A 25,203-nucleotide genomic window follows, 5' to 3' on the forward strand; every position below is an offset into this window, starting at 1 on the left:
TGTACTTTTGTAGAAAGCGGAAATTACACGTTTTATCAAAATAATTTGATATCCATTTAAATGTGCAAATTTTTTTTTAATTAAATATAAAAGATATGAAGCCAATATGCCAAACCCTCAAAAATATTATCCTTTATATTTTTTGTAGTAGATGATTTTGCTCTACGTTTAGCTATACTTAAAAATAATAAAATCGTTTTTATGTGAATACGTTTTATTTGCGTTCACAAAAGTCTGAGAATGAAAATAAATATTTTGCTAAAATTCTCTTAATATACAGAATAATATTATATATAATTGTTATACAATCAAATTATTAACTCGTGCAAAAACGTCCCAGTGTGGGTGCATCCGTTTTTTGGCAATACTCTTTTTGTTGGAATTACATGTAGATACAGCAAGTATATTACGAGACATACAATATTTTAAAAAATGTTCGCAAAGCATTAATAAAAGTAATTTTTTTTTTTTTCAAGAATCATAATATTTTTGAAAATTATTTTTAAGTTTACCAATACAGTTGTTAAACACTCGAATCGATTGTTTTTCGTAGAAATCCAAAAATCTGTGTTAAATGCACAGTAAAGTATTTTTATTATTGGGTAGTATATGCAGTATGCACTCAACGGTCACTCGCTGCTGCCACGTGCCACCGTCGTCTATTGGTAGAAGTACTTAAGTATTGCGGAAAACACGGTTTGCGTGTTATAGTAATCAAAAATATTATTATCATCTAGATTATTGGTATCTATATTATTGTTACTACGATGAACAACTGTAGTCATGACGTAATTCCAATTATCTGCAGATTACGTGGCAGAGTGGTGTCGGGAGAGAATTTTGGGGTTTAAATTTAAAAAAGACATGGCCCGATATAGTCGGTATCACAAATTACCCGGTGTCGGTGGGTGACGCTTGTAAGTAGCAGCTAATGCGATGTAGTCAAATTTATAGTTCTATAGTAGAAATTAATATAAAATTATAAAATAATTAACGCTTAATTATTCGTACACAAATACGTGTAGTTAAAAATGATATAACCGATAACGAACATACTCAATCGTGCTTTAAGTTTTTACTCATAAGTACGAAGTGATCGTCATCTGCAAAGCGAAACCAGTTTCAGTTTACCTCCGACTATTGTTATAGAATACGTAAATATAATATAATCAAATAAGGCGTCTAATAAGTAATAAAATAGGAACATGATAAGCTGGATGATTAAAAAGTCAATCTCGGATGATTTTAAAATCAATATCATACACTTAGTAAACAAATACAATTACCTACATACATATTTCAGATTAATATATTAAATTTGTTTGAAATGGCACCCGAATATCGAGCTTTAAACTTTCTGATGTTTATTTAGAGCGGAGTCTTCGCTTAGCAACCTGCAGTAACTCGCTATTTCCTAAGTTAAATTGTAATAATTAATTACACTTAACGAGATATGCAATAACACGCTCATTTAAAACATTTAATACATTAATTTTTGTATAATTTTAAGTTTCAATTGTATTGTTTATAGAAGTACCTACCTACGTTTATTATTTTAACAACAGTTGCAAGACTTAAAAATAAAAATAAATAATTTTTTTACGACAGTCAATCCTTAAAGGAAAAATATATTTTCAGTAGATACGCAGAGCGCATATCTATATCGCGATGCGTGTTATGAACATCCTTGCAACATTGTTATCAATCGTGTTTGCCGTCACTATATGGGATTATTACTTATCGCGTACTCAGTGGTTAACAGTGGCTACGTTTGATATTATATTATTGTTGTTATTAATCTCTGAGATAAAACGATTAACTGTTAAGCCTCTAATAAATCTAGGATATTACGATCGATTCATCGGTTTTTTTCTAATCTTTCGGCTCTTAACTTTACCGACAACGTCGCCCTAAATCCTTTCACCGCGATAAACAAACAAACAAACATACAAACAAATAAAAAAAAATGCTCCTCATATCACTATATTATTTTGTAATAAAACCTCCGGTGTAATAAACCTGTTGGATTTTTGGCGATAACCGTCGGAACAGCAATTATACGCGCACTGTCTCATCGTGACGACTGTTTTCACATCGCACTCGATTCGCCATCACCGTTTCTTCTCGATCAAATTATTATTATAATTATTTATTTATTTTCATCGAAATAATATTTATCGATGGTATCGTTTTCTCGTGGCGTCCATACGGTGTGTACATATAATATCATGTATAGAACACATTGTTAGTACTTGCCGGTAACCGTATAATTGTACCAACGGAGTAAGTAACGATATATAATATAATATTAGGTATCGCAGTACAATAAAGTTGTCGCGACATTTTCGAGACATTTCCGTTGTCGATCGCGAGTATTGCGTAGACCACTGTCAACGCGACGGGCGGGCGTTTCATTTCGTCAGTATCACTGCTTGCACTACCTGCAGCGGTAGTTAATTATTATTTTATACGCACCCAGAGGTCCGTGACCTGAGTCTCGTCGAATTGGCGGGAGCATACGTACACTGCAAATCGTGACGACGTTAAAACCGTTGAGCCATGGTTGAGGTACAGTCACAGACCGCGAGCCCCAAGCCCGTGGTCGTCATTAGGGGCACCGAAGTGCCAATGGTCGTTGGGTCGCCGACGGCATCGGAGATGAGACGTCGCCGACGCCGTCACTCACGTCTCATGTCTAACGCCTCGTCGGTGGTGTCGGCCGCAGCTGCCGGCATTCCCGACTCCGAAAAGCACAAGATATCGTGAGTCTATTATTATTATTATTATTATTATTATTATGCTATCCTCATTGCGTGTTAGGAGAACATTAGTAGATTTACGGTTTTAAAACACTCATGAATTGTTTCAATACCAATTAAAATATCAAAAAATGCATGCGGGTCTTTGTGAATTTTTTCCTTTGAATTTCATACCTAATAGGTTAATTCTGTAGATATCAAAAATTACAGAGTAAAACGGATTGTTCGGAACTCAAAATTTTCTGTGTTACGCCTTGGTAAGGCGAAGTCAACACATGCGAGTATAACAGCCTTTTATTAAAACATTTGCGTATCTGAGGGCGACCGGGCAAAGTACTCCGCGCACACTGAAAGGAAAACGGTGACAAGCAGAGATTTCGCTCCAAAAACTACGGTACAAAGACCATCGCATTGGTTTCTGTTCAGTGTCGCGCGGGATAAGATATGGAAATGAAAATGAAAATGTGATAATACCAAATATTTGTAGTACAGAAATTGAGAAATCTAATATTGTCGCGTTTTTCTCTCTCTGTATTTAACGAACGCACCAAAATTGTCACACAGGAACAACGAAGCACTGATGCATATGGTAAAGGCTACTGTCGGTGGAGGATTCTTGGCCATGCCTGAGGCCTTTCACAACATTGGCATGGTGATGGGCGTCGTGGGCACCGCGATACTTGGCATTTCCGTGTTGAACATGATGTCGTGCATAGTGAGTATACGTGCGGGACGTACTGTGATAAACATAAGCTAGATTTAAGTTTGAATAGATATAAAAGCTCGTTTTTATGCTTATGGAAACCTTTGTCACACGCAGGTTTTAAAAAACATGCACCTAACCCATAATACATCCAACTATGTGTATAATATTTGCTAAATTCTGTACAAAAATATTATACATGATAAATACATTGATACATTATATTCGTATAATTGACCACCATAAAAATATGCACAATCTACAATTTTTGACTGAGTCAATATAAATAATAATTATTATAAATATATAAACCAACCATGTCTTTTTATTGAAAACCTCTTGCACAAGTTCTCAAACCCTAGTAGGAAAATTTATCTATAAGGAATAGAAATCTAGATAGCTAGTATTGTATAAGGTTCTGTCGATCTATAAACATAGTTAGTGATGGAACTGGGCAAAACGAAACTAAACGAAATTTACTATGAAAACAAATTTAAAGTACAAATAAAGTTTTCTTTGTATCTTAAATCTCATCTTTTCAATTTCATGTTTATTAATTATTAAACTACTATATAGTACCTATTATAGAAATAAAAATAGTTAAGTATTAAATATTATTGAGACTGAAAAAATTATTTTTCAAAAACTATACATAGGTAACACAGTCACACAGATAATTCTTTTGTATTGTTATTTGTTGAATTAATCCTTTTTAAAAACATATAGTAAGTGATATATTTAATCGTATTAATGGTTCAAAAGTCTTTGAAGTGCTTATATTTAATTTAAGAGGTTTATATAGGCGATTTTACTATGAGTTAGGGATATAGTGTGTTGTGTGTGACAAACGTGTCCAAATAATTATTTACAATCCATTACTTAGTATCGTTTACCTAATTATTTTAGTAATTTTTCCTTAATAAGAACCAAGACATTGGCCGCTTAAAAAGATAGTATGTGAAACATACTGTGAATGTTAAGATAATCAAGGTTTATAGTGGTGACAGGGTGAGTAGCTGGCTTTGCGCATTAATTTAATCTACAGGTTATTAGCTCTCGATTGGATCAGATTCCTGAAATTATGATTAAAACATTTAGCAAAAACAGTAAACGACTACAAGTTATGATAAAGAAAGACAACTGCACTTTTATTTCGTTAAACGTTAAATACATATTCAAAAAAAGAAATATTAGAAAACTAGCACTAATCTAATAGATTATAGGTTATAAACATTATATTATATTGTAATATTGAGTAGGTCACTGACAACGTGGATGTTTAAGTTTGAATTGAATGACAAATAAACTAATCATACTATATAAAAAAAAAACGATTTTGAACGAAGATTGTCTATTATTTAGTATATTAAAGAGTTAATTTATAATAACTCATGAAGAACCTTGTATTTTCATGTTTTTATAGTATAAATAAACATTTTATTTTAATATAAATCGGAAATCACTAAGTTATGACTTTATGAGTAATATTTTTGTAAATATTTTAAAAAGTACTTTTTTTCTTTTATCTTTCTTAAAATCCTTAATACAATGTTTTTATATTAGTTAAAAAACAGATTTTTTTCAACAGTGTTTCAAGTTTAAAAATGTGTAAAAAACACAAATATTTTCAAATATTGATATAGATGTTCAATTTTTGTTCTAATTTTAGTTTTTTATTATACCATCTACACCAAAACATACTTGCAATCGGAGCAAATTATTAACTCATTAACTTGGTATTTTGACTGATAATTATTGATCATCTTTAGGTATTTTGTTAATGACCAAATTGTAAAATTAAAAACAAATTTTTAAGAAATTAGATTTATGTTAAATATTTTTACATTAGTTTGGAATGTGTAATTAAAACTGCCACACCAAAATAAATACCTCATCATTAAGTTAGACACTTTAATGGATAAGTTGGATTTGAATTCAAAAATGAAGCATTGAATACGAACAAATGAGCAAAGTCCGTCAGCCTAAACTTCTAAAGATATTTTATAATAAATGTATCTATTAATATTTCTGCTTATAAGACAATAGGTTAAATTATTTTTGCAAAAAAAAAGTAATACATCACTTATTGTGTATTTTATATAAATATATAATAATTATTATTATTATATTACTACTTAGATTTTATTAAATTATATAAACCAACACCACCATACCGACATAAAGTAAAAAAGTGTGAATAGGTTCTTGTTATAAATATTTAGAAAATGTTCTTGTCTAGAGCTTATAATAATATACGTATTCGTGAAATATGTCATCTCTACGAATATTTTTATTTTAATTACAACTAAATAACTAAGTTTGCTATTTTTTATTAAAATATCCAACTTCTATGCATTTTGAACATCTACTATATTGTATATTTATACAGCATAGATATAGCGAGTTTTCCGGATTTATTTACAATAAGTCACTCATGATAACATTATTTAACTATTTGTTAATCATCCATACCTACAACTTGACTAATAATTTCTATGAAATTATTTTTTCGTTTCGACATTTTAAAAATGATAATATTTTGTGAAAAATTACTTTCACAATTTTAATTTTAGGTAATATAAGTATTTATTTTAATACGTGACACAAATAAAAGTATATTTAAAGTTTTATGTGTGTTTATGGTTTAGGTCAAGTGTTCTCAGATACTGCGGTCCGGTAAATACGTCGACATCATCTTGGCTGAACAAAACGGTAATAACGCCATAGCCAAGGGAGACGATGAAAACGACGATAAAAAACCACCACCAATCAAGCAGTACAGCAAAGAGATGGTTCTACCTCCAATGGACTATCCGGATACTGTAGCTGCCGTGTTTAAGTATCGCGCCCGTGCCCGATTCGCTAGGCTCTCGTCATTTGCCAGGTATGTGTATTGTCCGATAAAAAATAAAACCCCATCTGCACTATCGTCCAGTGGTGTAATAAGAACTTATTAATAAAAGATATCAAAATATTATATTTTGATAAATATACTTATATTATACTAATAGTCAAATATTTTTGTTTGTATTTCGTCGATTCCAATCCCGCCGCTACCAAAACAATGTCACCTTTGAAAATAGAAACTTTACTAGTACCTCGCTAGTGGCCACCTATTATGGGGTGAACATTATATACGTGTGCATAGTGGCCAATACGTGTAAGCAGGTAGGTGCCAAAATTATGGGATGTAAACAGTATGTTAATTAATAGAAAAATTAGGAACCTTAATTCAAAGAAAAGTGCAAATATTTTAGTGCCTATATTTTAATATAATGTATAACTACAATAGCTTCTATTTTATCATCTATAAACTATTTAAAAATTATGATAAGTTAAAAATATAGATAACACATCAACAATCTAATTGGAGTAACTATAATAAATATTTAATTGTGTTATTAATGGAAAAATAATAAGTAAGTATGAAATTTTTCTCAGACACCTAAGATTTTATTTGATTAGACTATAATAATGAAATTTTAAAGCAGTTAAAATTAACACGAGTCATGACTTATGGACTGTTAAAAAAAACCTTAAATACATTTATAAAATATCAACAGTGGTGCTATTTAGTGCATAGCCCCTATGTTTTCTCTAGTCATTTTTGATCGTACAGAAATACAGAATAGTTAAGTTCAAAAATAGTGTATGTCACTATTTTTAAAAAAAAAATATTTTTGTTTGTATTTTGTATGTTGTGTTATTTTGTAATTTTTTATTTGTTGAATTATAGATACTTTTTTAGTACAAAAGTACTAATAAAAATGTGAGAATAAATTTTTGAAATTATAATTTGCTTTCGTTAATTCAAAATTGGCAATAATTTAAAAAAAAATTATTACGAATAAGAAATTATAAAATGGATACTTATTTTCGAATTTTCAAAAATAAAAAAATAAAAGTTTTGATCGGATTTTGACTTAGGAATTTATTTGTAAATATTTTAATAAATGGGAGGTCGTTGGTTACATTAAAAAATTGTGTACTAAAATAATCATTCGGGTTTACAGTTGTTACAGGGTTACTTACTTTTCAATTAATTAACATACTGTATTTAAATATAAGTATAATAAAGTGAAATATGGCATTATAATTATAACACAATTTAATCGGTGGCACCTTGTGCTCGGTCTCGTTTCAGCTCGTCGACCAATACACCGCCAATGCGGATAAAGACTCGTGGGGCTATTTGATGAACGGACTGTCTATCCGTTGGTATCCGATCATAACCGCAGTACTAATCATACCAGTGGGTATGGTCCGATTGATCAAATATTTGGTCCCGTTCTCTATTGCCGCAAATGCGTGCCTGCTTGCTGGGACCGTAGCCGTGTTCTACTTCATTACATTTGGTGATGACGGACAAAACCCATTAGCCCCCGAAGAAAAAGCCAAACTTGTGGTTTGGCCGGCCACCCAGTGGTCGTTGTTCACCGGCAGTGCACTGTGCTCGTTGGAAGGCGTTGGAATGGTAACAGTCATAGTTAATATATTATATCGTATATATAATTTATTTTGTTACAATATAATATATTACACGAACGTTAGGTTAGGTTATAAAACTAATTTTTAACTTAATATTTTTTAATAAATTTTATTCGAGAAGAGGTATAAGAAAAACAAAAATGTCTATTGGTCATAGGTAATCATTGTTTGAAAATCTACACTATGTTAAACAATATAGGTACCTACATACTTTTTAAAGTAACATAGTACCTACCTATGTTCATAGACTGAATATAGACTAAATAATTCTATAGTATTTGATCAAATATGAAAATATATTACATTCATAACCTAACCTAACTTAACCATACAAATTATATACATTATTCAATATAAAAAGTTCCTTCATAAAAATTCTAAATTTAATTTTATAGCTATTGACGTCATCGTCATACAACTAATTTTGTTTAATATCGAACTTCAATATTTGAAAAATATGTTTTACGACCCTATAATATATTTCTCGAGGATTAATTATCACGTATTAGTATAATTAATTATCACGTATTAGTATAATGAATCAGTATAGAATATCACGATGACGTTACAATATTAAATGATAATATTCAATAAGTATTAAATTATTTTTCTTGTGAAATAGGCAAATTAAGTAATAAAGTTTTGTCTACATAAAAGTCTTAACGATAACTCTAACTTTAGTAATAGGTAATATATAGTATAGTATTTAATCTTTATTTAAATACCTACTTTTTTAACTGGGCCATAAATGTGATGAAGTACGACCATAAAATATAGTACCTACTTATACCATACGTGTATCGATTTTTCCGTTCATAATAAAATTAATTTGGGTACGTGTACAAAAAGTACATAATTTTTGGTTATAACAGTTAGGACACTAAAGGAGCTGAACTCTAGATCCCCCCCCGGTACTTAATTACTTGGTGACATTTTATTAAGGTGAAAACATATCAAGAAACACTCATAATATTGTTATAAGCTTATAATTATCACGTTTTTATCATTTACCCACCAAACGATGTGACTTGTTTTTTATCCTGGATAAGAAATTGAAAACTATGTAGGCTAACGTGTCATAACTTGATAAAAACTTTGAAAAAACGTTTATTAACTTTAAACTTTTTCTTAATGGTAAACATACCTATTCACTTTTATTTTTAACTGAGTTGAAAAAAAAACTATTAACTTGTCCGCCTTTTTAATAGTACCTATGGAATATCATATTAAATCGTGTAATGTTAAAAATTATACGTTTATCAAGCATATTATATAATAATATATATGGCATAACCTGTTGTGTTTCGTTACATGTGCCGGTTCGCCCGTGTCATCGTCCGGTCCTAACAAATACTATAAAAGCTGCTGCACATCGAGAATGCAATGAGCAAGCCACTGGAACTTGTCGGACCGCCCTCGTACACGCTGCATCGGTCCATAATAGTCATAGTCACGATGAACAGCGCACTGGGGCTGTTCGGCTACATGCGGTACGGCGACCGGTGCTTGGGTAGCATATCGCTCAACCTGCCCGAAGATAACCGGTTAGTACTTATATGCGTTTTACGGTTTTAGGCACATTATACGTATATATTATGATCGTATATGCTATTCAAGAGAAATAAAAAAAAATAATTAAAATTGTAGATCTAAGACATATATACAAAAAATAAATAAATAAATAATAATAAAAACAATAATATTATGGTCCGGTAGAAAATGAGTTTCTCTACAAAGTTTAGATTAAAAAAAAAAAAATTATTACTTTCCAAAACTATACACTCAATCGTTCTCCCGTGCGGTTGCCTGCTCATTACAAGAATGTTAAAATACTGTCGTATAATATTCTCCACGTATGGGCTACCTGTTGCTTTCAGTTCGTGGACTTTAGTATCTACGCAGTTAGAATAGGTTAGGTAGATTATACAGAGTGCTCTGTTTATATATGGCTATACTTATTTTTTTCAATCAATGTTTGTAGGTAAATTGTTTTAATTAAATAACGTTAGGCTAATTAATGTATAGGAAAACCAATTTTTTTACTACTTTTTCAAATAATAGTATTATTATTTTTATTTTTTGTATTTATTAATTGTTTTATAGTGCAATTATTCATACTTATATAATTACATTGATATTTCTTAGAAAGCTCTAATGCTAATAAATGGTAAAAATAAAGATTAATTCTAGTATAAAAAAGGAAAGTTTGGCAAACTAATGCAATTTTTTAACACAGTTAAATTTCCTAAATTGACCGAATTTTCCAATTAAGTTAGCAAATCAACTTAAATGAAATCAGTAAGTTAATAAATTGAGTTAATTGATAAAAAATATTCATACACTCAGTATTAAAATAATTGTTAATCATCTGAACAGAAATTAATATAAATACTTGCTTAATGAATTTAGATATAACAGATATTATGTATGTTTTCTAAAACCTGTAGCATTTACAATATAGGTAACTGCTCATTTCAGACTAAAAGGTCGTGTAAAAAATGAATTATTTAAACATACATTAATAAACATTATTAAGAAAACTTCTATATTTATTACTTATAAAAGATTAAATATTTTGAGTATAACGAACTTTTATATTTTGATCACATTATATTTTCTTAAATTTATTTACATAAATAGATAAAAGGTACATATAATAATATTTCGAGTAAATTTTTAAACTATATAACTATTAAATTATTCTAAATACTTTAAGTGATAATTAGTAAACTAGCCAAATACAATAAGTAGGTACTAAGTAGTAAATACTAAATAACGTTGTAGCATTAGAGTAATGAGTGGAAAATAAAAAATTATAAAAATATATAATATAGGAAGATATCTTCATAATAAATATAAATTGAAACGGCCACAATCCATGAAAATCGTATTAATTACTAATAAGTATTAAGTATTATATGAATATAAATCATGGTTAGATTGGGTGGTACATGGTAATTAATGTCTTTTTACGGTCGACTAATGTTTCCCCAATATTATTTATTTATAATTACTAATTAATATGATAAATTAGTTTTTAATTAGTATCTATAAAGACTATAATTTTAACTATGAAATCCTTCTTAAATAACTCTTAAACCCTTTTTCTCTAATAATATTTTTTTATATTCAATAAGCTTATAACAACTATTTAAGCTTATTTTCGAAACAAAAAATTTGACTTGAGAATTTAATTTAACCAGTATAATATGAACCACTTTGTATATTATTATGCAGCGAAAAGAAAGCATAATTAGTTTCATTGAATATTTAGTGGTACAATTTATTGATTTTATAATATACCTAGGCTGTCCGTTTATCCTTGTTAACATAAGTAGTCGACTATAGTTTTTACGTTTTTGATTCTTTCTATAAAATTATTTACTTATTATAAAAATTCTATGTTTTTACTGTCTTTGACGATAAAACGACAATATTCTAAAATACTGTCTCCGCGACCTAACCGTAATGTTAATATAAGTAGGTACTAAAAACCCGTGGTCCTTGAACTCAGTTGAATATGATTTACATAATTTCGATTTTGGTTTTCAATATTTCCATTGTGTAGGTAGGTACCTATATTAGATTCTTCATCAGAACCACCGTGCACTCATGTCCCCTCGCCAACTATTTATTTGATTTATGGCACCTTTTCTGACGTCCGTTATAAAAACTATTCAACACAATCACTAATAAATAATATTATCATTTGAGATCGTTATATAATTTAAATTAAAGCTACTTTAAATACATTTACCAATGCATCAAACATGCTCAATGCTCTAATTATTTTAATATGTTGTATTGTTATCCATCACGCATGAAAACAATTGATTTTGTTTTCAATCAACTAATATGATTTCAACGGCTTCACTATTATTAGAATTAATTTGTTTCAATGAGTTTTAGTGCTGGTAGTTCAAACAATGTACTAACAAAAATTAAGTGGATACGTACATGTTATGAACGCTTAACACATTAAAAAAATTAAATATGAAAAAAATACTAAATAATTTAGGTATAAGACGCCTAAAGCGAAAAATAAAAGAAACGATATTGTCTTGAACATAATATACAAAATAACAAAACACTTATCATTCTTAAAAAGAATATAATAATATGTATTTATAAGTATATACATAATATTATATGGTGCGTAACTTGGTTGGGGTAAAAACCTTAAAAACCTATTTAATCCATAATCGGATGTTATTGTATATTAGCTACTCATCATAATATCTATATGCAATTATGTTTGAGTGTGTTATTAAGTATACCAATTAATGATAACGATTTAAAATATACTATTATTATTTCAATATTAGTCTATCGGAAGTTATCAAAATCATGGTTGCCGTGGGTATCCTGTTGACGTATGGTCTACAGCTGACTGTCACCACGGACTTAGCGTGGCAAGGATTGCGCAAAAGGCTCATTAGGTCTAAGGATGGAGTTTCTGACTGCGGAGATGTATCGGAAGACGATGAATCTTCACCAAGGTTAACGGCGTACTACTACTGCATGCGGTTAATTCTAATATTCGGCACAAGTAAGCATAAATATTAAATACGAAGTATATATAATAATATAATAACCACAATGGACAAAAAGAAATTCGTCTTACAAAGTTGACCGGAACTGAACAAATTGTAAATTGTCTTTTAACTTATATTTTGTAGGAAAAACCCGTAATTAGATTTTTGAAATCACATGCAAACGTACGCGATAGATTGAAAAATTATAATTTTAATTTACGGATACACGACACAGAATATAGGTTTTTAATCTTGCGTAATATTATCTTTGAAATGTACACTTGGAAATATAATACTACGAAACTGTAAGAAACTGTAGCCCACAGCCAATGTTGAACATTTTCGATGAAGCAATATCAAGTGTTGCTAAAAAAGCACATTTTTTTTTAACTCGTTAAGTTAATATTGAAAAATGTTAAATTTGTAGTCAAAGCATTTTTTATTTAAAAACAGTTAGGTATTTAAGTTGGTTAAAACTCAGTTTTAAAATCGATTGTTAGTAATCCATATTCCATACTAAAAGATGATAAATTAATTTAATGGGAGTACCTATAACAAAGGTTTACAAATATAAATATATAATATATATATTAAGAATGTTAAGACAACATACATTATATTGTATAATCGAGCGCGAGTATACCTAATATTATCGAGAAAAGTTATAAAAAGTAAGACTACCTATCCAATAACAGACTCTACTGAAAGATAAGTTATTAATTTTTTTAAAACACATGTTTCTCTCCGAATATTATTACAGTAATCGTGGCCGTGATTGTGCCAGACATTGGGCCGCTCGTATCGCTCGTGGGCTCCGTGGGGTTCTCGTTGCTGGGTCTGATCATACCCGTGGCCATGGAAACCGTTTGGTTTTGGTACGACGAAGACGGTGACGGCCAGGAACAGGACTCTTGTGACGGGACGACTCCTAAGACCAACCATGAGTCGTGGGTCCGCGGCAACATGTGGCGCCGGATAGTGCGACACGTGAAAAATGCTATACTACTTCTGTTCGCAACGTTAGCGTTGGTCGGAGGCGCATTTTACAACATCCGTGACATCGTAGCCAGGGCTACTGGAGACGGTACGCCTCCGCCTGCCGTGTGATGGAAGCATCATGTTCCATGGGTGGTTTAATGTTATATTTTATATATATTTTTTTTGTGTGTGTGTGTATAAATATACGTCTAATATTATAAACGAGATAACGTTAAATGAGTGATATAACCACAGATATATAAACATACAGTTACTAATAGAATAAAATGATTGAAACACGATGCCATATTATATTGTATAATTGACTCGAAAGATTAAAAGACGCAATGGTAACTCAAATGTTCTCAGCTATAAATTCGAAACAGATATTCCGTATATCGTTTACAATTATTACTATCAATATGGAATACTCCGACTTAACACTGATAAATGATAATAATATTGAAATTTATCGAAATTTCCTGTTTGCGTGTTTCGTCGATAACAGGAGAAATACTATCTAATACCAGGGGCAGATTTAGATATGTAGTGGCCCAAGGACTAAATGCATTGTGGTGGTCCCTTATACATAAATAAATCAATATATTTTTTTACCCATTAAAATAATATCGTACAATTGTAAGTCCCCGAAATTGTGGGGGCCCCTGGACTGAAGCCCACTCAGCCCTCCCCTAAATCTGGCTCTGTCGAATACTAGTCTAAATATATACATCTGTGGACATAACAATGTTATTTTATAAATAAATGATTGACTGTGTATGTCTTATATTCCAATATTGTATACCTATGATTTAAATGGAGACGGGAAAAAACTCTTTATGGTCTCTTGTGTCACTTGTGTGTCGTTGTTTATAGATACAATTTTTGTAAATATCTTCTATAATAAAATAAACACCGAGCTCATAAAAATTAATAAAAATCAGTATTTGAATAAATGAATTACTAAACTGAATTAATCGGGAAACTCGCACTTTTATACATGTATTGAACTTAACTACCTCAAGTACTCCAAATAATTACTAGTTGCTGTTGACTTAAAAGAAAATACTGGCGTACAGCAAACCGGTGTAAATGATTTGTATAGATTCTTGCCATAAATATTTTATAATTAATCTAAATATTTTTAAAATACAGAGTACATTATAATGTACAGAATAGTAAAAAGTTTCATTAATATTTTTGTAGTGATATTTTATTATCTATGAAACCAAAACCTGAAGACACGACTTTCAAATATTTTAATTTGTGCCCACTGGTCGTTAGTTGATAGTTTGTAGTAAATACATAAAGTATATTTTATTATGGGTTTTAGAATTAAACAACTATATATATATATATATATATTATATATATGTTATTAGTTATTACTTATTACCAAACGTATATTCTACACAATAATTATAATATTATATTCAATTAATTTTATTATCGTAAACCTAGTTTGGTAAAGATTCTTGAATAAAATGTCATCTGGTAAACAGAAATTAAATTCATAATTTCATAAAAACACTGATACTAAGAATCTAATCTTTATTGTTCATAGTTTATATTAATAATTTGATTATTTTTAAGAAGAATTTATGGTGTATAAGTTCACAAGAAACCATGAAAGCCCTGGCGGAAATGTAAGTCATAGAGAACACTATATCACCTTTCTGAAGAAAATGATAATTCATAGCTAATAAAAAATAAATAAATATTAAATGGAACTGAATGTTTTTTTTTTTTTTAATTTCTCATTCAACTGGTTTAATCATTAACATATAACAGTTATTTAATAAAACACTTAGTTAAAATCTTACTATAAGAAAGACAAAAACTGCATATTTTTTCAATAATAAGCATAGGTTTTACCTATTGCCTATGTTATAAGATTGTAATACACGAATATTCTTAGGGGTTACCAAACAGTGAGTTTCAAACATTCGATAGTAGTATAAATAATTTTTGACATCGTCATTTAATAAAAGATAAAAACTATTCATTAAAATTAATGTTTGTCACGATAATTTTTGTAGGTTTGAATACGAAATTTAATATAATTAGGTATTGAAAATACTATACAGTATAATTTTACATCGAAATGCAAAACATTAAATTAATATTAAAAAAAAGATTGATTTAAAAAACTAAAGTTAAACTTAAGTTTTTTGTCCAAAAATAATGTAAATTAAACTAATAATTATATAATAACATAAAATAACATAAAATTTAATAATAACTCATTTATGTTTAATTTATTTCATAAAATAAATAAATATACTTATTAATTTAGACATCTAATAATGATAATTCACAAAAGTTATTTACAGTTATAGGTTAGAGTCGATGGGACTTTCTAAATTAAAATTAATAATTATATATTAATAGGCACCTAATGCTGATTCACTAAATAGCGAAAAAAATTAAAACATTTTCAGATAGATAAATTAGAACTAGGTTAAGTTCAAATAATATTTTGTTTTTTATTTAGATGTAAGTTTAGTACTGTTATTTAACATAAATAAACAAATTGTAAAGCTTTTTAATTAAATTTAAAACAAATCGTATAGACTATCGTTATATAATTATAAAGTTAAAATATAATAGAATTATTGAAAATAGAATCTGACATGAATCTTAAACGTATGTGAAAAAAATAACAGATAGTAATTTAATTGAAAATAACTTGAACGAATATCTTATTATGAAATTATAAATTTATTAATAAAAAAATGTATTGCCCGATTTTGTGAGGTTAGGCAAAATATTCTCACTAATTTCTGTTTCTCTTTTTGCATAATGATATTAGAATGCATTGATGTAATATGAAATATTGGTAAACCCAGTTTGTTTATATATAATACATACTAGTATATGCGGAACTTCAATATATTTGATATTTATGAAAGTAAAGATTACAGATGACAGTCATCTCTACAAGATTGTCTTTATATTAAATAATATTTCGGAAAATATCATAAATAAACGTCATCTCTCGTGGTTCAAAGGTTGTCACAGAAATTCATTATTATTAACGTAAACACTAGGCATGGATTCGGAAAACTATAAAAGAAAGAGGCAAATAAAGGGAGTACAATAAAATAATTGAATTACTTGTATAAACTCAATTCTACAATATAATAAAAATATTGATACAAAATATAATCAAGAGTCAACCTTATTTTTAAAGAGAATGAATGAATAAACAAAATAAATACTAAATAGTAGAAGATCGAAAATGTTGGTTAAATAAAAGTATAAATAACTAAAATAAAAGTTATAGTATTGTGAGGATGAAAATTATATGTTTCACAAATTCATGATATCGCAGTTGTTGTTTTATACTGATTAGTGATTACTGATTTATCACCTGATTTTAAAAAAAATTATTATGTAATTAACCAAAAACCTATATTTCTTCTTATCGAAAACGTTAGATAAAATGTAAATAATCTAAATTAGGTAATCAAATGTCAGTTATAAAATGACGGTTTTTAGATAAACTTTAAGTATAATTTTAATGTTTCATTTGTTAACCTTTTTGATCTTCTGATTTATTACAGTTTTACATAACAATTGCAATGATCTCAATTACAATTACAATTTCGATAATCGTAACCTACTATATCAGAAATTAAAAATAAAACATACGTTACAATTTGTATATTCCGTTCAAAATGTTTGGCTGAAAATTCAAAATGTTGGTTTATTATTACCTTTAGATAATATTCAATTTAATACCAAACTTAAAATGTATTATTTATAAATACATTGATGAAGTGTACCCCGATTATGCACGAAGCAGAATATATTATCCTCTTTAAGTTCATTCTAAAGATTTAATATTAAATACTTACATCTATAAGTAAGATGTGATTGGAGTAATACTTTTAAGATATTTTATAAACATTTTCGAAACAATGTCTTGTTTTTAAGTATTAAATTACAATAGTATTTGGTGATACTATATACCTATCTAAATTAATTATTTTTGAAAAACTCTAGAAAATCATTTTTGTACTTGTATAAACCTCAAACCGATAAATTATCCTTTCACACTCTCAAAGGATTCAGAGATAGAAGACTCTTCTAATCTTATGTAAGCATTAATCATTGAGACAGAACTATAATATTGACATGTAGATACCAATCAGGCACGTATAAAAAAAAAATTTTCGGGGTTCATAAAAAATTTTACAATAATCAATGTTTATCGATGAATGATGATATAAATAAACTACATAACTATTAATTTTCTGGGGGGTTGAGCCCCCAACCCCCCTGTATACTACCAATATTAGTCAATACTACCAATGCTGGACGTCGGTTGACAATTCTTTATATGAATAAATATTTTATAATTATATTTATTTATTTTATTGACGTATATTATTCATCACTGTCGTATATTTGTTACTACTTCTACGCAATATTATATAGGTAGTGCTAGTATGTTAGTAAAAAGTCATTATGTAATATAATAATATAGGTAGGTACTTGAATACAAATAGTAAAAATGTTTAATAAATAAGTATTCAAAATTGAATATGAATGATTTTTTTTTTACAAAGACTCAAGTTATCTATTATTTTAGTAAAAATATTTTTTTATAGATTTTACAACTGAATAGGACATAAAAACTAAAATCAAATAATTAGATAGATATTTTAAATAAAAAGCTAAAATAAATATGGTACCTAACTATTGTAGGTTAATATATTTATTTTGTCAGTGCTACGGGTAATACGGTATAAAAAAATAATATTTAAATATAATACTATAACTACTAGAGAGTAACAATTTGAATCAATCTTTCATTATTTTTAATATTATGAAACTTAAATTGATTTTAGTTCAATATTGGAGTCCAAAGTTGTCTGTACCCACTGCAAATATATTTGTTTAATATTTACATATTTAAATTATATTTGACAAAAACTATAACTTTGGTTTCAAAATTCATCTTGAATACTAAAATTAATTATCGTTATTAAATATATCAAGTCATTTTAGTGTATATTAATATCTATACCAGTGGTTCTTAACTTTTTTCGAATGACGGAACACTTAACATTTTATGAGGTTTTCGCGGAACACAGCCGTAAAATAAAACAGTAATTATATTAATTTTTAATTGTTTAATATATTGAACAATAAATGTATAGCATTAAACAATTCGCAAATATATTAGTAAAACGTCTTACTTATAACATTGTGTTTTGCTTTAAAAGTCAAAATGTTAAGAGAATGAAAATAGAAATACTAAATACAATTTTTTTCACTGATTTTAAAATTTTATCGGAACACTTATATTAGGTTCACGGAACCACTGATCTATATTTTCAGAAAAGTATTTCATAGAATACGCATCATAAAATTTGACCATGTAAAAATCCATTACACGAGTGATTATATTCCAAATAAATGTCGTTACTAAACGTATTTGCGTTAGAGTTGATGCCTGGAAAAATAATAAAAATGGTTATCATAATGTTTCGTTGTATCGGACAAGGCCTAAATGATGAGAGTTTCGCTGAATTCGTTGTTGTACTATGTTTTACGATGTCGGAAAATATTAATATTAAATAAAATAAAATTATTCACCGATAAATATATAGACCCTATTAGGTTTAAAAGTAATTGATCGAACTATAACGGATTTTTTTTATCCGATTCATCTGCTATAAAAGGTTATCGTTAAAATTGAATGAACACAAACATTGTACACGTATACAATGTGTTTGTTAGTGGTTTTTATCATTATAAAGTTAAGCAAAATGTTTTCAGAACTTGTAGGTTTATCTTATGATAAATAGAAATATAAAACATAAAATTCGTTTCAACAGATTAATTAGACATATTGAACCGGATGTGCGGAATCGATAAAAAGTCAATGACTGATGCAATAATAATACAAATATTGGTATTAGTTGTTAATCAAAAAATAAAACTTAAAGAAAATACAGTGCCTAGTTATACGTATTACTATCGTATAGTAATAGTTTAACCAAAACTTAAATTATCGCATCATTACTAAATACTTATAAAAAATTACTTTAATTTAATTGCGGTTTCGTATTATTTTAATTTAATTAATACCTAATGATACGATTAATGATTATTTTATCAAAATATTAATTTTTTTTTTATCAAATTAATAAGTTTAATAAATATACATCAATAATAAATTGTAAAAAAAATTTACTTTGAATAGATATTATATAAAATTATATGTCTGTTTGCAGTTTTTTATTTTGAATTTAAACAAAAGAGGAAGTGTTATTGTTTTATAATACTGTTCAAAAATATATATTATACAGCAGCGTAACTGAGGGCCCGCAGACCCCACTTTGCGGTGGGGCCCACGGTATAATTTGGAGCCTTTGGTCATAGGGTTATATTTGGTATAACAATATTTTAGGGGCCCATTTTTTATTTTTTCGAGGGGTCCAAATTTTTTTGTTACGTCACTGATATTATATAATATATATATATTGTATTATATTATATTATATTATTATTCCATAAAAGTGAAGCGTTTAAAAACATAGAAATAAATATGCATTTTAAGACTAATATTGAAGAGATATTTGTTTTTTTCCGAATTTATAGTTATATCAAATAAATGCTTATTAATTGAGTCATTCAAATTCAAATTCAAAAAAATCAAACAATACTTAGAAACCATATATAGGTACCTGTAATTGCTAGACAATTGTCAATTTCATTTCTAACATTTAAGTATTGTATTTTTATTATTCAGAAAGTAAATAAAATAAAATATTTAAAGAAATTGGTTTTTAGTTATAGAGTTTATAAATTTCATGTTAACTTTATAATATTTGAATAATTAATATGTTATTGAAATGTATTTATTTACGTGATCTATAATTTTAACAATGTGAGTGAGTGAGTGAGTATTCTTTCTTTTTTTTTCTTTTTATGATATTTTCATTTTAAGTATGAACATTTTTGGATTGTAATTTATTTTATATAATATGTATATGAAGTTAAAATTTAAACATTGTAAAGAAACTATAAATGAACATACGAGTATAATTATGTTTTTATGTATAAGTTCAATAATATGCCAATAAATTAACTTTAACATTACAACATTCATTCTGCTAAACGTAAATTTTATGTTGTAAGATTAGATTTTTTGTTGTTTTATGATTTTGAGAAATTTTTTTTGGGATTTAATATTAGAAATGTAAAATTGAGTAAATTTAAAATATTAGCTATACAATTTTGTTAAGAGTCAATTATAATATAATTTATATTTTTATGTGAATATAGTATATAAAAAGAGCTTTCAGAAAATGTGTTTCCCGATAAAAACCATCACCGATGAAACTTTTCAATTTTTTCAATATTATTCAACTTCTTTTAAATTTAAATTAAAATATTAAATTGATTTTACGTGTAAAAAACAAATTGGGTCATTTTTAAGGGCATTAATTTGGTAGAAGGATATTTTTAGCTAATATAATATAGTTGATCATTATTTTTAACATTTTTATGTTATCTATAAAGAAAAAAATACGGTGGTTTTAGTATACTATATTATAATATACAATATATAAATTGAATTCTATTTAATTTATTGCGCAGTATAACTGTTACTATTGACTAAATAAAATAATTTATTTACATTAGATTGTATATTTGTACAGTATTTATACATAGTTGTTTTCTTTGTCGTCTGTTTTAAAATAAACATTGAAAATTCGATATTTTGTGGATGAATAAATATTTAAATGTATAGATTAAAATGCTTGTAAACATTAATAATATGACAATATGTACTTAATTTGATACAGATGTATATGTGTTTGTTTAAATAATGTTTAAACATCTTCTCATAAAAATTCAAATACAAATGTGAAATATAATGTATTCTGATAACATTTGAAGACGATGATGAAAGACAAACCCAACCATTCGAATAGCGCTAAACGAAATGCTTATTTTAATTTTTAGTTAATTCGACCACGATTGTGTTTAATGATTACCTGATGCAAGAAGTTAATACGAAAATGAAAAAATATTTTAAGTTTCGATTTTGTAATATATATATTAACTATACATATTACATATCTGTCATAAATTCACTTGAAAATAGTTATTTTAATTTTTTAAATATTAATCAAACACTAATTTTATGGATAATATGATAAATAATAAATAATATTATCTATGATAAATCATGGTAAACGACAATATTGATGTCGCTTCACCTATTCTTCTTAGACAACGTGTTTATACATTTCAAACTTTTAACAAGTAATCATATATGATCTCTTTTATAATCAAAATACAAAATACCATACCTTGAATGGCTATTTTAGTTTGGGTTTTTTAATAGGGTGATCTACTTTTCCGCCAAAATCAACCTTTCCGTTTACCGCCAAGTCCGTTTATCGCCAGTACAATAATATATATTTCCTTTACCGCCAACACAAATTTCAGTTTCTATATTTTAGTAACCCCTTGGTAATGATTTTTAAAATAACAAAAATAATTAGATAATCAATTTTTAATTAAATAGGTATATGATTTTACAAAAAACAAATGTAATAAATGTATATCGGCATATTTCTCCCCTTTTATACTGGTCAATTAAATTCTGATTTTTTTTTGTCATCTTAAAATTTGAATTCACGGTGTTTTTTGTTCACCGACGCTGCTTATTTTAGATTATATAAATTCTGAAAATGTAAGTGCCCAAAAAATAATCAGCAAACTTTTGTAGTCTTTCGTCGATCGGACACTCGCTCATAAAGTCATCGGTGAAACAATCACTTTGTTTTTTTAATATTTAATTAAAAATTGATCACCTAATTATTTTTATTATTTTAAAAATCATTACCAAGAGGTTACCAAAATATAGAAACTGAAATTTGAGGTGGCGGTAAAAGGAAATATATATTTTTGTACTGTCGGTAAACGGACTTGGCGGTAAACGCAAAGGTCAATTTTGGCGGAAAACGGTGACGCCCCTTTAATAAATAATAGAGTTGGTTAATCATAATAGGATGTACAAACTACAAGCAATGGTGATAAAAGTTCAATTATTATTATAAGCCCAAAGAAACAAATATTGTTCAAATAATATACAATTACTATATAGTAATATAATTATTGATATATGTACCTATTTTATCATAAACTTGTTAGTTTGTTATATAACATTAATAAATAATTAAATAAAAGTATTAAATGTTATTTTATTTACGTGTATATAGCGCCTATAAATGTTTTAATTTATTATTATTATTTTTAATGAGATGAAGGGCGTTGCACTATAATATTATTAGTTGTTTGTATCTGTAGGTACACGTGCATCGTCCACACACTAAAATCAGGTTTTTGTGTTTCGATTATTGTAGGTCATCATTTAGTTTTTACTTTTTAAATGCCATACATAACTCAAAATACAAACATAACAAGAAAATAATTATCTTTCATTAAGTAAATATTTGAAATATTTTAATCACCAAGTGGTATGTATACCACATTATAAACAATAAAATTTAACTTATCGAGTAAAAAAACACATGCGCTGCTATTAAGACTAAAACGACAATTCTAGCTGACGGTGATAATAAAATCAATGGTCCAAAACTGGTTTCAATAAGAACGTATTTTTAAGTAATTATAATATTCTCGTCGTCTAGCATGACGCTCTCAGTCACTGCGACCAAAAGTGTATTTTTGTTTCGCGCGCTTATAACCGAATAACCGATCGTCGATTGACATAATATTGTGAAGTATAGTTTACTCACCATAATATTATATACATCATAAATACTCTGGTCTATTGAAAATGTCGAGTCATTGTCTAAACAATATTCTCCGACTGTGACGACGATTCCACCCCCAACACTAAAACATGTTTCCTTCCTCGTTATATTATGATATTATTTTCACTCACTCGACAATATAATATATGATATAACATTAACCTTTAATAATGCGTCGTTAACAGATAAGTTTTTCGAACGCAGCAGTATCAATAATTCATCGTTGCAACACATAAATCTGTTACCTACCTACCCAGTTACCTATCTACCTAACAATAGTACCTATATACCTATATAAACCTATATTATAATATAATAATTCATTTCGTGTAATACGCGACAGTGGTGGTCGCAGCGGCGTCACTCGCATCACCTGCGCCGCCTTAACTATAATAGAAATCCCATCCTACCCTTACTCTTCTCCCCGCACAACACGAACATAGGCGGGCGGGTGTACAATTGGTAACTACGCAGTACGCATAACGTTTTTAGGCCGGTTCGGGTATGCGGCACAAGAATGTTGTGTTTATCACCTGGCGAAGGTTTTTTTTTTTATGAAATATATAAGTAACATAATAATATAATTGTATATACAGGGTGATTCACCAAATATGCTCACCTTATTTTTTTGATTTTCCGATGACGAAGTGCAGTTTTTTAAATTCTGATTTTTGATCTATTTTTAAATAGATATATACTCGTATATTAAACAGACTATACTTTCAAATTACGATAATTTTTGTATATGACTTAATGAGTGTATTGCGAGTATATAAACTAGGTAACTACTGTTTTAAACGTTTTTAACGTTTTTTAAATGTTTTAAACTGTTTTTAACGTTTACAACGGCTCTGTATTCTATAATGTAAAGTGAGTTAGCGCATAAATTTTCTGAAAATGTTGAATATCAGCTGGATCCATAACAATGTATTTAGGAGACACATGACAGCTATGGTAATTTGTAAATTTAAGTAATTAATATTTATGATTCATAAAAATGGTTACACAAATAACACAAATACTTTACTTACAAATCGTTAACTAATGGAATAAATAATATATTTTTTAAACTAGTTTATAGGTTTATCAGCTTGGCGAATAACTCATTAATAATATATCACCATTATTTTATCATTTATTTTCTATCAACCGTCAGAACAATCGGACCACGCCTAGGTGTCTATTAAACATAGCAAATATTTATTGAAATGATAAATATTTTGTTACATTTATTTAATATCTATGTTTAAAGGAGAGTTGTTTAAATCTTTTAATTTACAAAAAATAAATAATAGTACTTATTCATTGTCAAATAATAACCGTCAGTCTATCACCACATATAAATATCATTTACCAAAGCTTCAAATTATTTAAAATAACTTGCTGTTATACTAATTTGAAAAATAGTAAGCATTGTATTTTTAATAAATAATTCTAAAAACCGGTTTGAGTTTCTAAAATTTTGGATATTCTCAAAAAATAAACCAAAATACTACGCCACTGCGTATAAAATAAAATACTAAATTCGATAATACACATACGGTTTTTTTTATAAACCATATTTCTTAAGACTATATTAAGTAGTACAAAAAATCGAAAAAAAATGATGTTAAAGTGTGTTCCAAAAATGACAATTTCTAGTAAATTCATTCGGAGGGAAAAAATGTGACCGCTGTGCAGTCCATGTAAACCGCTCTGTATAATACAAAACGGATGCGAGTAGGCATATATTATATACATAACATAATTATGTTGTGTAGTGTAGTACCTTTAGCGCGTGTTATGTTATTATTTTGTTAGACATTCGAAGCGTTTCGGCTATCCCCCTCCTGCGCGCCGCGTCGGTCGACCACAACCCCACACCACCCAACACCGCCCCACCAAGCACTGGTCGCGCGCATCCCACCGCACCCTGGCGGGGACCCGCACAT

General features: G+C 28.0%; 1 protein-coding gene across 1 annotated transcript; it reads left to right on the plus strand.

Moving 5' to 3' along the window:
• Positions 1–2,003: 2,003 nt before the first annotated feature.
• Positions 2,004–14,258, plus strand: LOC114130727 (proton-coupled amino acid transporter-like protein CG1139). The gene is made up of 8 exons (XM_027995767.2): positions 2,004–2,762; positions 3,324–3,474; positions 6,111–6,346; positions 6,546–6,630; positions 7,607–7,936; positions 9,313–9,494; positions 12,276–12,499; positions 13,246–14,258. The coding sequence occupies exons 1-8, from the start codon at positions 2,560–2,562 to the stop codon at positions 13,590–13,592; spliced, it is 1,758 nt and encodes a 585-aa protein (XP_027851568.1). The 5' UTR covers positions 2,004–2,559; the 3' UTR covers positions 13,593–14,258.
• The last annotated feature ends 10,945 nt before the right edge of the window (positions 14,259–25,203 follow it).

Source organism: Aphis gossypii, chromosome X (genome assembly GCF_020184175.1).
Source record: "Aphis gossypii isolate Hap1 chromosome X, ASM2018417v2, whole genome shotgun sequence".
Lineage (NCBI taxonomy): Eukaryota > Metazoa > Arthropoda > Insecta > Hemiptera > Aphididae > Aphis > Aphis gossypii.